Raw genomic sequence first — 13,695 nt, forward strand, 5'->3', positions numbered from 1 at the left:
TGCTTTGGTAAACACCTTTTAAAAAATTAAGATTCCGTTTTCATTTTTTTCATTTTTTATTATTTTTTATTATAGAGGAATTTATTCAGCAATAAAAAGTGTGTTTAACGCAATTGCACTGTTGTCTGATGTTGTTACGTTTGTATATTACGTTACGTAGTCTTTAAAATAGTGTTAAATTTTTTTGCCGGGTCATTAAGCGGGCCAGGACCCACGCCGTAAAGGCTTCACATTCGCATGTTTACTCTTTGACAGATTTGCCCCCTAAACTTTGTGTAATAGATCTTCACCAATAGGTTCAACTGCTGCTCACATTTTAAAGGCTTTATATTCTGTGCCATTCCTTATGCCTCTTAATGGCCTCAGATTGCAACAGAGCATCTTAAATGCATTTTCCCGTGCCCTTAAACGGGCCCAGACCCCACGCCGCAAAAGGCTCCGCGTTTCGCACTTGCATGCTCCATCTTTAATAGATTTGCCCCCCTCCTCCTCTCCCCCAAACATGTCTTTTCTGGGGTCGATTTCACAAAGGTAGTCCTAACTTAGGACTAGTCCTAAGCAATGCTAAGAGATAGGACTGGTCCTAAGTTAGGACCAGTAACTCATCCTAACTTAGGACTGGTCCTATCTCTTAGCATTGCCTAGGACTAGTCCTAAGTTAGGACTACCTTTGTGAAATCCACCCCTGGATCTATCCTTGACGGTGCTGTTTATGTTTGGGATGAAACGCCGTCTAGTCATTAAATAAATATACAGAAATAATATGGATACGAAGCTATGAATGAGTTGTTTTTATTTTGTAGATACGATAACCAAAAGCAAAATATGGTGCATCACAGCTTGAAATAGGCCTTTTATTCCAACATCTGAGAGGGGGGGGGGGGGGGGGCACATCACCCCCTCAGACGCCCTATTGCACCAGAGAGCACCTATGGCCTTAATATCACCCGCGCCCCTGGAGCGGGCCCGAAACCCCACGCCGTTATGAACACTAACCTCCGTTTGAATTCTCTTACAAAACTTGAACTTCACCTGATCACACAAAAAGGTTGGTGTGTGATTGATTTTCTAGCGCAGAAAATATGTCATGCACTGAATTGCAAGCGTTCAGAACGTTATCGTTCAAATAGCTTTGTATAGTAGCCTTTGAAAATGCAAACGTGTTCAGAAAGTTTTGTCTAGACAGTTTTGTTAAGAAAGTGAGGTTATTCCAGACAGTCAAATGTTTGAAGTGTCTGGTTGAGTTTTTTTTTTTTTTATGTTTTATTGTTGTTGCCCTTGAATTGATTTTGGGATCGACAAGTTTGTCAAAAGCTGCTTCATTTGTTAGTTCATATAAGTGGTGCAATGGCCAGGGTGAAAACGGAAACCCATTCGAAAGGAGTGTCACCGAGACGCCGTAACTCTTCAAAGCCACTGGACACTATTGGTAATTGTCAAAGACCAGTCTTCTCACTTGGTGTAGCTCAACATATGCATAAAATAACAAACCTGTGGAAATTTGAGCTCAATTGGTCGTCGAAGTTGCGAGATAATAATGAAAGAAAAAAAAAAAAAAAACACCCTTGTCACACGAAGTTGTGTGCTTTCAGATGCTTGATTTCGAGACCTCAAATTTTAAATCTGAGGTCTCGCAATCCAATTCGTGGAAAATTACCTCTTTTCTCGCTTTACCACTTTATGCTAAAGTTATTTTGAGTAATTACCAATAGTGTCCACTGCCTTTAACCCAGTGTAAACAAAGTAATTTAATGTTAAAGAACATTACTACAATTTACGTCCCCGGCCAGGGGTGGGGGTGGGAGGGTAGGGTGGAGGGTGCAGGGATTTGGCTCCGGGGTTAATATGGGATGGTTGAAAGGATTGGGCGTGAGGGTGGGGAGGCTAGAACGAATCGGTATTGGTTTCCCTATGCATTGTCAGGGTTTAGTGTGAGGGGAGACGATATAGTTGGGTGGGTGTCTTAAGAAAATACAAGAGGTTATCTCTTCCCCGAACTACTATCACTTCAGAGGGAGCCGTTTCTCATAACTTGTAATACTAACAACAGCTCACAGTCACTCGCTAAAGTAAGATGTTATGCTAACAACATTTTTGAGTAATTACCAATAATGCCTTTAATGTAGTGATTCTGTTTCGTCGTTCAATGGGAGACTTTTTGAAAGCTCTGCCACTAGAGGGCAGCAGACCTACCAGGTAAGGGTGCACAACTCCTATAGCAAACAATGGTAAATGCTAAAAATTCAAAAATACTCAAAAAATATTTAGAAGTCTCTCAGCCTCTTGAAAATTACATCAGGTACATTGTCATACAACTAAACTTCAGATTTCTTCTTAATTTTTGGTAGGTCAGCATTTTGGAATTTTTGCTAATTACCCTAGAAGAAACACTCCCCAAAACTCATGCACACCGCTTGTTATCCTTGGGGAACTCGTGTTCCAGTACGTCCTGTTTCAGAACAGTTTGGTTTATGCTGGCATTGTGTTATGAAAACAAAATACAGTTTGGCTAAATCTAAATACAAAATCAAAAACACGCAAAACACAAGGTATTTGCTGTCAGTGACCGTCACTCATGCTTCTCCTATTCCTAAGTTGTTGACTTTACCTGGTAAAGAGCGCCCTCTCTTGGTGATTGGCAGATAGTCTAAAGTTTCCCATTGATTGCAGACTAGAACTCTTTTTGCTTCTGATGAGCTTACCTCCGGTTTTGCTTCAGTGACTACGGAGGTAGGTTAACTCACAGGAATTCTACGTGTTCGCTTCGTTTACTTCAAAGTACTCCAGCAAGGTGAACGTGTTTCATGACCTTGACCATGAAGGATCCTGTCCCTAAGTAGTGTCTACTCTTTGGGAAAACAAGGCAATTAAAGGTACTGGACACTATTGGTAATTACTAACAATAATTTTTAGCATAAAACCTTCTTGGTAACAAGTAATGGGGAGAGGTTGATAGTATAACACATGGTGAGAAACGGCACCTTCTGAAGTGACGTAGTTTTCAAGAAAGAAGTAATTTTCCACGAATTTGATTTCGAGACCTCAGAATTAGAATTTAAGGTCTCGAAATCAACCATCTAAAAGCACACAATTTCGTGTGACAAGGGTGTTTTTTTTCTTTCATAGTTATCTCGCAACTCCAATAAACAATCGGGCTCAAATTTTCACAGGTTTGTTATTTTATGCATATGTTGAGATACACCAAGTGACAAGAATGGTCTGTGACAATTACCAATAGTCGCCAGTGTCTTAAAAGAAACTGCACATTGTTGGTTATTACACAAAATATTTAAAGCGGTAAATATTTCATGGGGACACCACCGGGCGGCACCAAGGTGTTTGTTTAGGGGGTGTCTTAGCAGTAAATTAATTAAGTTACAGAACTTGAACTTCACCTGATCACACAAAAAAGTTGGTGTGTGATTGATTTTCTAGCGCAGAAAATAATATGTCATGCACTGAATAGCACGCGTTCAGAACGTTATCGTTCAAATAGCTTTGTATAGTAGCCTTTGAAAATGCAAACAAGTGTTCAGAAAGTTTTGTCTAGACAGTTTTGTTAAGAAAGTGAGGTTATTCCAGACAGTTAAATGTTGAATTTGGGATCGACAAGTTTGTCAAAAGCTGCTTCATTTGTTAGTTCATATAAGTGGTGCAATGGCCAGGGTGAAAACGGAAACCCATTCGAAAGGAGTGTCACCGAGACGCCGTAACTCTTTAAAGACAATGGACACTAATGGTAATTGTCAAAGACCAGTCTTCTCACTTGGTGTATCCCAACATATGCATAACATGACAAACCTGTGGAAATTTGAGCTCAATTGGTCGTCGAAGTTGCGAGATAATAATGAAAGAAAAAAAAAACACCCTTGTCACAAAACATATCTGTATACTTTACAATGACCCACGGACCAACCGATTATTCAAGTCCCTCCACCCCCGCCGCGCCCTTGAACAGGTTGAAATTTAGAAGTTTTGATTTATTAACATCCATTGATATAGAAGAGTTTGTGGTGTTACCGCAAACTCTTCTATATCTTATCTCCACCATGCAAAGTTTCAAATCCTACTTAACATCCATTGAGTCATGTTGCTTACGTTACCCCCCAAAAGAAACTTAGCAAAACCCCACCTTAGGAATTTTTCCTAGAAGAATTGGCTCAATAGCCAATAGACATGAACGCTTATGATCTATCTGTTTGCAGTGGCCCGAAAAAAACAAAACAAGCTTTGCGGCCGAATTATTTTTCTTGCTGAACGCGAGAGGGGGTGTGCCGTATTCTCGTTTTTCTAAAACATGACTGCGTGTGATGGAACAAAAACCGCCCGATGATTTTCAAACATGAACACAAAAAGTAAAAGCCTGTACCTGTATTACCATATCGTAACTTAACTGTATAATCAAACTAGAAGCCAACTGTCTGTGTTAAAGGCAGTGGACACTATTGATAATTACTCAAAGACTAGCCTTCACAGTTGGTGTATCTCAACATATGCATAAAATAACAAACCTGTGAAAATATGAGCTCAATCGGTCATCAAAGTTGCGAGATAATATTGAAAGAAAAATAACCCTTGTCACACGAAGTTTTGTACGTTTAGATGGTTGATTTCGAGACCTCAAGTTCTAAATCTGAGGTCTCGAAATCAAATTCGTGGAAAATCACTTCTTTCTCGAAAACTATGGCACTTCAGAGTGAGCCGTTTCTCACAGTGTTTTATACCATCAACCTCTCCCCATTACTCGCCACCAAAATTTTTTTATGCTAATAATTATTTCGAGTAACTACCAATAGTGTCCACTGCCTTTAAAGGGTCTGGTAATCATAAAAGGTAAAGTGAACTTCTTCGTTGATGATTATTTCCCAAAAGTAAGGTGTCAATATTATTGTTTAGCTGAACCTGAACTAGTAAAACCTATACTATGTTTTCTTTGATAAAAGGACAGGATATGGCATATTTTTTCCTGACAGACGATAGTGCGTGTCTTAATTGTTTCCGCTCTGAATACGCGCTTATTATTTTACGGAACTTCACCACACAAACCCTCCTGAACTCTCTTTATGATGACGGGGAATTGTAACAAAACCAGGTCAAACAAAGGGGGTGAGGTGGCTGGTGATTGGGATGGTGTTCCCAATTAACATGGTGTGCAGAATTTCGGAAAGTCAGTTAGGCAGATTGGGTAGAAATTCCTGCTAAGCATAAAAATAAATGGTTAAAACAATATGGTACATGTACTTGCTGCTTTAACCTAAAAGGAACACGTTGCCTTGGATCGGTCGATTTGGTCTTTGAACAGCGTTAGTAACCATTTGTTATAAAATGCATTATGATTAGAAAGATGTTTTAAAAGTCGAATATGATGATCCACACTAGTTTAACTCGAAATTGCGTGGTTTTCATTTTAGCTCGTCGTCTAACACGGTCGGCCATGACTCCCGTATGGCCGACCGTGTTAGTTCGCAAAGTAAAAGTAAAACCACGCAATTTCGGGGCAAACTTGTGTGAATCATCATATTCGACTTTTAAAACATCTTTCTAAGCATAGGCCTATGCATTTTATAACAAACGGTTACAAGCGCTTTTCAAAGACCAACTCGACTGATCCAAGGCAACGTGTTCCTTTAACCTGGCAAGCAATTAGACTGCTGTTATTGGTTACTTTGTTCGTAGGTCCGAATCCCATCCAAGTAAAATGCCTTTGGATGTTTCTATTTACACTCTCGAGGCATTGAGTACGAACTGAGACACATTGGTGTATGGGTAAAATACATTATAGTCTTTTTTTCCACGATGCAATTTGTTTACCCGGTTTCTAAAGAAGCAAGGGACACGAGAACGAGTAACGAAGAAGATAAAAAAGTTTAACAGATTTGACGAAATGTTAAAAGATGGGTTGCATAGTGTTGATTGACAGTTAGAGGAAGTGAGGGCATACTCCGAATTCGTCAATCATCATGATGTGACTTTCCCTGTAAGCGATGTGACCGCATTCAAACTTAGAGTTATCATGATGTTAGACTTTCCCCATAATATCATATGTCAGACAATACAATGATAAGGCGAAATGTATCACTGGCACACCTTATGTTGCCATGGTGATATCACAAACTCCACTCAACCAAGAGTTGATTTTACAATATCCGGCCGCTGTGTGGTCGAGCATTTCCAGTATAAAAGCAACACAAATCGAACTCCAGACCAACAGTACACATCGCATTGTTTGAGAATCTGTACTTTGTATGATCATCCTTTTACCTTTGGTCATGAAGTTTGATATAGCGTTGACCGTTCTGTGCCTGGTAGTTTTAACGAGCACCGAGGCCAGACCTTCTTCTCGGCGGGTGAATCGGCAAAAGACGTCCCCCGTTGTCGTCTCAGAAACTGTGGTAAGACCAACTTTGGGGGGTTATGCGTGTAGATTGAAAACTATACAATATTTTCCCTGAGGTGTAAACTTGTTGTTTACACAACTGCTTTTCCATTCAATAATATCAATAAGGGTATATTCCTTGAACTAGGTTTGATTGTAAATTGTAACTGCTTACAATGTTTTTGTAAAATAAAATCACATGAAATCAAAATTAGAAAACCTTTAAGTTGCATGTAGGTTTTCTGGTAGGCCTATAGCAATTGAGCCGGTCAAAAAGCATCAAGCAAATGAGCCGACCAAAAAGTTTCAACATATCGTCGGCGTTTTCATGAAGTGACAAATCCGTCCAAAATGATTCATTGAGGTATTTTCGTGTGTTTTTTTTTCTTTTTTTTTTTCTTTTCATTTTGTTAATATATATGGTGACCTTAGCATTTCTGCCAAATTTAAAGTTTCGAATAATTATTGTTTCTTTTCGAAATATCCAAAAACCTAATTTTTGTCTTTTGTCATCATCATCATAGGCTGAGTTCATCAAGTGTAAGATTTAGCCCTCCTCACGAAGGCGCCATTCATTTCTATTTCTTGCAGACCTTGTCCATGTTGTTCCTGCATTTACCCTGATGTTATATGTCCATCTTCTTATCTGTCTACCTCGTTTCCCTGTACCTGGTTGCCCTTGTTGTTTTGTTTATTTATTTATTTTATTTATTTATTTCGTTTTTACCCTAGGGAAACCTCTAGAGGAAACACTGTTTTTCAGAGGTGCCCCGCAACTGCAAACCCATTAAAATTTAAAAACTATATTAGTATAAACATACATGTATTTGTTTGTACTCGTTTTATGCCTCTGAAGAAGGTCCAGACTGGATTGAAAGCTAAGGCCATCTACCTTTTAATTAAATATAAAAATTTATTTATAATAGTACATGTTTGAAATTTTGTAATTTCTTCGGGCAGTGTGTCCAGCCCATCTCAGCTTATTTTATTGTCCTTATAATGTCTCTTACTCCAGTTTTCTTGTCTTTTATAGAACTATTTAAAGAAGTATGGATATTTGAATGAAGATGGAGGGAGTATCATCATCCATGAAGAAGATCCTCGCTTCATTGCAGCACTCCGGAGGATGCAGGGATTCTTTAATATCCCACCAACGGGACAACTCGACCCGAAGACTCTGAAGTTGACCCGCAAGCCGCGCTGTGGATGCCCTGATGTTATTGACACCACATCACAGGGCCTTGATGACGCACTGGTACCACAACAGCTTAGTGTTGCAGGGTTGAGCACCAGATTTCGCTGGTTCCATACCGATGTCAATTACACGTGAGCTTGTTGTTTCTCGTACTTAACATTTTTGTGGTAAAACGAGTCAACACCATTTTGTGCAAGCTCCCCACCATCCCGATTATAGTTCAATTTAGAGCAAAATTTACCTTGTAGTTTAAAAAAATGATCTTATAACAAGCCCCAATATTTGTTTGTGCATGCTGTCTAGATTCAATGTTAAAACACAGTCACAATACGTTGTTAATAAATTCGAAAAGCGTTTCTTTGCGTTAAATTTAGGGAATTTTAGTTTGAGTTGATTACACGCTTGTGAATAACTCAATCAAAAATATGACTGCGCCCATGTTAGTAAACCGTAGGCCCTTTAAGACGCTCGTTTGTTTAGTTGTTTGTTTGTTTGTTGTTTTGTTTGTTTGTCTCTGATCTTCCCGTCAAGGGACATCGGAAAACTCCCACAAGGGGATATAAACACCAAGCTGACAACAGCCGATCTCTCTCATACAAATATTAGTTTAACGTCTACGATTATAAATTGAACAAATCAACACATTGTGATTCAGTAACTAGACGGCAATACTAATTCTAGTCAATGTGAAATCAGCGTGTGATCTTACAAATCACCGAATAAATTTGAGTTTTCCCGATATTCAAACTTGTTATTTATTGATTTGCAGATTTCTGAATTACCCATCTGGTAAAGGTGCTTTAAAGCCCTCTACCGTTCGTCAAATCATGAGAAAAGCCTTCAAAAAGTGGAGTGACGTCACACCCTTGACATTCAGTGAGGTGTTAAGTTCCTCCGATGATGGGGCTGATATTAAGATCCAGTTTGCCCGCAGGAGGCACAACCAGGAGGAACCCCCCGTGAGGTACTTCGATGGACCGGGAGGCGATGTTGCACACGCCTTCCTCCCTAACAGTAACTGGGGAGATCTGGATGGTGACATACATTTCGATGATGAGGATATGTTTACCAAAGACGGCACGGAAGGTGAGAACAAAAATAAGATTGTAACAATTTACCGAGGCATGGGTTCACGTGATCATCACATTATTGCACATCACATGTATCCATGTTCCTTCCATCATGAGGAGTCCTTCGCTCTGACCTGACCCATTAAGTGTTGTTCCTAGAAAGAAGCTGTTTAATCATTCCATCAATACAAGATTAAGATCCATCTCAAGTCAAAATTACACAACTTTGCAATCTCTTTCTAAAAAATTATCGCACATCACATGTATCCATGTTCCTTCCATCCTGAGGAATCCCTCCCCCTCACCTGACCTCAGTGAGTGTTGTTTTCGTAGAATATAATAATTATATTTTTGGGGGCTAATCCTTCGTACTCGCAGCTAGAGCTGAGATACGAAGGACACGGCTACAACGTGTTCGAGAAGCAGGCACGCAAGGGCGCATTCAGCTGCCAGCCACATCAACCCACAACCCATTATGACCACGGAGCACAGCCAAGATCGAAAGTGTTTGATTTGTTTCCTGAGGGAGGAAAACCGGATAGTCTGGAAAACCCTCGTGGCACAGCAAATAACCAACGCACAACTTAACTCACATATTATGGCCCCGACCGGGAGTCGAACCGGGATCACCTTGGTGAGAGGCGAGCGCTTTTTACGCACAAGCCAACCGTGCTACCCAGAAAGAAGCTGTTCAATCCTTCCACCAATACAATATTAAGATCCATATTTAATCCATAGTTACAAAAGTTTGCAATCTCTTACTAGAAACAAGTTAACATTTTGCAGAAATGTTGTCACGAGAAACGTCTGCTGGAATGCCTTCAAGAGAAGTCATTATACAAGATTCAACTCAGACAAACAAATAATGTGCTTACTTGAAAATATTTCGTTGTAAGTAAACAAGTATAAAACTGCAGAGTGGACAAGTTTTCTACATAAGCGTTACATTCAGCAACACAGGTCTATAAGCATAACATGGTTCTTCGAACATAATCAGAGAAAGGACCTCAAATACTCGTAAAGTCAAGACACTATTTTATAAATCATAACATTTCTTGAAAACTGGAGTGTACTACAATGGATAAGACTACGTCTGAACCAAATTGTACATGTCCGTTGTTTAACAAAACCCCGATATACGCCGCGGTACGGCATGACTACTTCTTTCAGTTAAGACTTTGCCAGAGTCTAAATCTGACGATGGTTTTAATGATACGAATTTTCGCATAGGTTTTGCTTTGCTTCTGGTCGCCATTCATGAGATTGGACATAGCCTTGGACTGAGTCATTCCTACATGGAGAATAGTGTGATGTGGCCTTACTACAAGAATGCCCCTACCAAAGGCTATACACTACCAGAGTTTGACGTACAAAACATCCAATCAATCTATGGTGAGTTCGTACACAGTTTTGTTTATAAATTCAATGCTTTAAAATGATACGAATTCCATATTTAGCTAATTATAGTAATTTGTTGAACATTTTGTTTGGAAGTTAGTTTTATGGCATGGCCGAGTGGATAAGAGCACCGGGCTCAAGTTCCGGTGTTTTTGTTCAGCAGAGTGTGGGTTCAAGAGTCGTGACACTATTGTGTCCTTTAGCAAGACACTTAACCATTATTGCTGCGTCCTTCGGATGGGACGTAAAGCTGAAGGTCCCGTGTGCTGTGTAATGCACGTAAAGAACCCATGTGCACTTGTTATACAGAGAAAGGGTTCGCCCAGTGGATCGGCAGCATATTGCCCCACATCACATTGAACACCTGTGTTACAAATACATCAATATACGTATCTCAATCACTGTCCGTTTGGCAACTTATGTTCTGATTTTCCTTCAAATTGATCTGAAGGTCTAGGTTACGGCTCTCTGTCTGAAACCGGGAGGGTTGCGATGAGCAAGCCAGTGGGGCGAGCTGAGCCTAAAGACGGCAGAAATAAAAAGCAACTGCCGGATGCTGCCACCGCTGCAATGTGCCAAGAACCTTACACGGCATTGTTGAAGATGGACATGGAGTTGTTTGCCTTCAGAGTAAGTTGAATTCCTTTTTCTTTTTTTAGCGATATTTCATTTGATGTCCCTTTGCTTTTGACGTGCAAAAAATTATACAAATTCTTGAAATTCGTGGATGGGTTTTTTGGACCTCTATCCAGCTGTACAAAAAGTATCCTATTTGAGAAGGCTATGGTTTCAATAGAATAAACAAACAAATTGTATGTCAACAATCAGAGGAACCTGACAAATAGTACCATCAGGTAAAACAGGTCATGGGTTCTGATGCTTCACCACAGGGTTTCAAGTAAAACTTTCCATATTCCGAAGGATTTTCTTGATTTCAAACAGGGTTTGCTTCAAAAAGGTGTCTGGAACTATTTAGACTTTTATGCAAGTTTTAAGATGCGGAGAATAACCCTGTTGTCAAGTCTTTTGTTCCCCTATATCACTATCAGCTCCAAGAAAAAGACAGAGGCGGGAAAGCGTGGGGGGTAGGGGGTTAAATATACGGCGAACTTATTGTTTCCCTCTTTTATTTTGGCAGGACAACATGGTATGGCGTATTCGTATCAAAGACAGACAGTTGTTGTCACCGGCGAAAGGTGAATCGGCTAAACGCTATTGGAATGCGATGCCGAGTAAGATCACCGCCGCGTACCAGCGACATGATGGCAATGTTGTCTTCTTTAAAGGTAATTGGGGGTTAGGGATTACTTTCTCAGAAATGGGTGATGGTTTGGGTGTGTTTGTTTGTTTGTTTGTTTGTTTGTTTGTTTGTTTGTGTGTTTGTTTGTTTGTTTGTTCAATGGTTTGGGTGATCTTCCCGTCAAGGGAACTCGGCAAACTCCCACAAGGGGATATAAACAATAAGCTGGTAACAACCAATCTCACTCACACAAACATTGGTTTAACGTCTATGGTTATGAATTGCACAAATCAAGGAATTGTGATTTTATAGACGACATTTCGATAGTAATTTTAAAATGAGCATTTAGCTAGGGGATTCGAACCCACAACCTTGTAATTGCAGGTCCTATACAGTCTGACCACTGGTTCACTGGTTTAGGTTTGGGCTACATCGATGTGTTGGCTACATTGACGTGTATTTCTAAACACTGTATACTCAGTACTTAACCGAGAAAATCAAATCGGGTGGGATTCGAACCCACGACTTTTGCATAGACAGAGCAGATTTTGCAACACAATACCACCGAGCTACCCGGTGGCTAGAGGCAGTTTGAATCCAATATGGTTGCAGCATGTACCAAAGCGATTTTAATGTAAGCCATTTTCTTCTTCCAAAGGGGACAAATATTACGTGTACAAAGGGAAGAATCGGGAGGGTCGTCCGGGGCAAATCAGCAGCATGGGTGTGAAGAGACCAATGGCTGCACTGAGGGCCAGCCACCTAGCACCAAATAAGGCTTACCTATTACGAGGTACTGAGGTGTGGCTGTACGACGAAGCAGCCGGGACTGTGGATCATGGGTACCCCAAGCCAGCCTGCGAGGTGTGGGGAGACCTACCGGCAGGGATCACGGGAGGCGATATGCTGGATTCCGGTAGGCTATTAACAAGTTTGAAACAGAACAGTACGCCTACAAGTACCTCAACAACACCATATAATATTACAAGCCATGAGTGCACGTGCTTGCAATGGAAGTCATTGCCCCAGTTGCCCCTGGTATTGGCCTTGGTGCTCTTCAACAGTTTCCCATTGACTTTAAGATTTTCTGATTGAAGTGCCCTTTCAACTAGTTCAAAGATGAGATTCCAAGCCTGATATCACTTTCCGGTACGGACATACATTTCAATATATAATTGAGCTAAGCAGTCACGGTATGTTCTTATATAAAAGGCTAAAGTTTGAAGTACCGAACATCAAACTAGGTAGGCTTTCAAATTAAATCTACATTTTTTTAAGGTTTTATGATTACCAGTCCGATAAAGTTACAGAGAAATCATTCCAGTAAGATGGCACTCAATCCATAAACCTTAAACTGTAGAATTGGCAGCAGAGAAGGTTTTGTAAAAAAAAAAACACCCCAAAACCCAGTTAAACAAATCGTACGGTGCAGCTTCCTCAACACCTACAAACAAAAGGTGCACAAAAATGTGTATGCAGCAGGTCCAGACTTCATGGCCCTTTGAAAACAGGTAATGTTCATGGTCTTTGCCTTAATTTCACTCAAACTTAAAAATAATTGTGTTTTTCTTACCAACTTATTTTGTTTTGCTTTCTTCCTATATCTCTCTTTCTTTCACTGCAGAAACCACGATATTCTTGAAAGGTACCCGATATTTTGAAATGGACAATAACAACAGAGTGACGTCACCACGTGGGAACCAATCAAATCTATTTAGTGTGCACTTTCTTGGCTGTAAGTAGGGCGATACCTTAACAAAAAATAACCTGCTGAGACTATTTTTTGTCAAATTAAGCCACTGGTAGCAGCTCAAAGGTAGGCCTAGGATGATGCTTGATTCGAAACGAGTAATGTTTGGTAAATTCAACAAAACTTCAATTTATTACGATTAAGCAAGACCGCCTTTCTTCTGGTCACTTCAGTAGAGGGCGCTATACCAATATACAGTTTACCCGAGGGTGCACTGTTATAGCCCCATGGTGCACTACACTTTGTGCTTCCACAGCCAACCGATGCTAAAGTTAATGTTTAAATAATTAACACCACTCTTAAAATCTCAACAAAATAGTTTAACATTTCCCAGTTACTGGAAAACAAACTAAATAATGTTTGTGACAACTGAACTTAATTTTTCTTTTCAAATTGTGGTAGGCTTAGCAAATAGGATTTTCAACACGGGATCATCAGGATGTATTTTGGTTACAATGAATATTTTTAAAGGATTTTAATCATTAGTATTTATACATAAATTACAAGTGTTTTTTCTGTCTTAACTCGCCCTCCCCTTCCGCCAAGGAAAACTGTTCAAAATAACATCTACGTATTTTACATTTACGGTCCAAAACGAAACAAAACAGAAGCTCTTCAAATTTCGAAAATGTCAGTAGCAAAACGACTGCGCTTTTTTTTTTTTTT

At 39.9% G+C, this 13,695-nt stretch overlaps 1 protein-coding gene across 1 annotated transcript; it reads left to right on the forward strand.

Moving 5' to 3' along the window:
* The first annotated feature begins 6,269 nt into the window (after positions 1–6,269).
* On the forward strand, positions 6,270–13,022 carry LOC139944134 (matrix metalloproteinase-18-like). Its single transcript, XM_071941095.1, has 8 exons — positions 6,270–6,392; positions 7,410–7,702; positions 8,341–8,657; positions 9,872–10,037; positions 10,525–10,669; positions 11,178–11,325; positions 11,938–12,195; positions 12,904–13,022. Exons 1-8 carry the CDS (start codon positions 6,270–6,272, stop codon positions 13,020–13,022), a joined length of 1,569 nt encoding a protein of 522 aa, XP_071797196.1.
* The last annotated feature ends 673 nt before the right edge of the window (positions 13,023–13,695 follow it).

Source organism: Asterias amurensis, chromosome 11 (genome assembly GCF_032118995.1).
Source record: "Asterias amurensis chromosome 11, ASM3211899v1".
In the NCBI taxonomy this organism is placed as follows: Eukaryota; Metazoa; Echinodermata; class Asteroidea; order Forcipulatida; family Asteriidae; genus Asterias; species Asterias amurensis.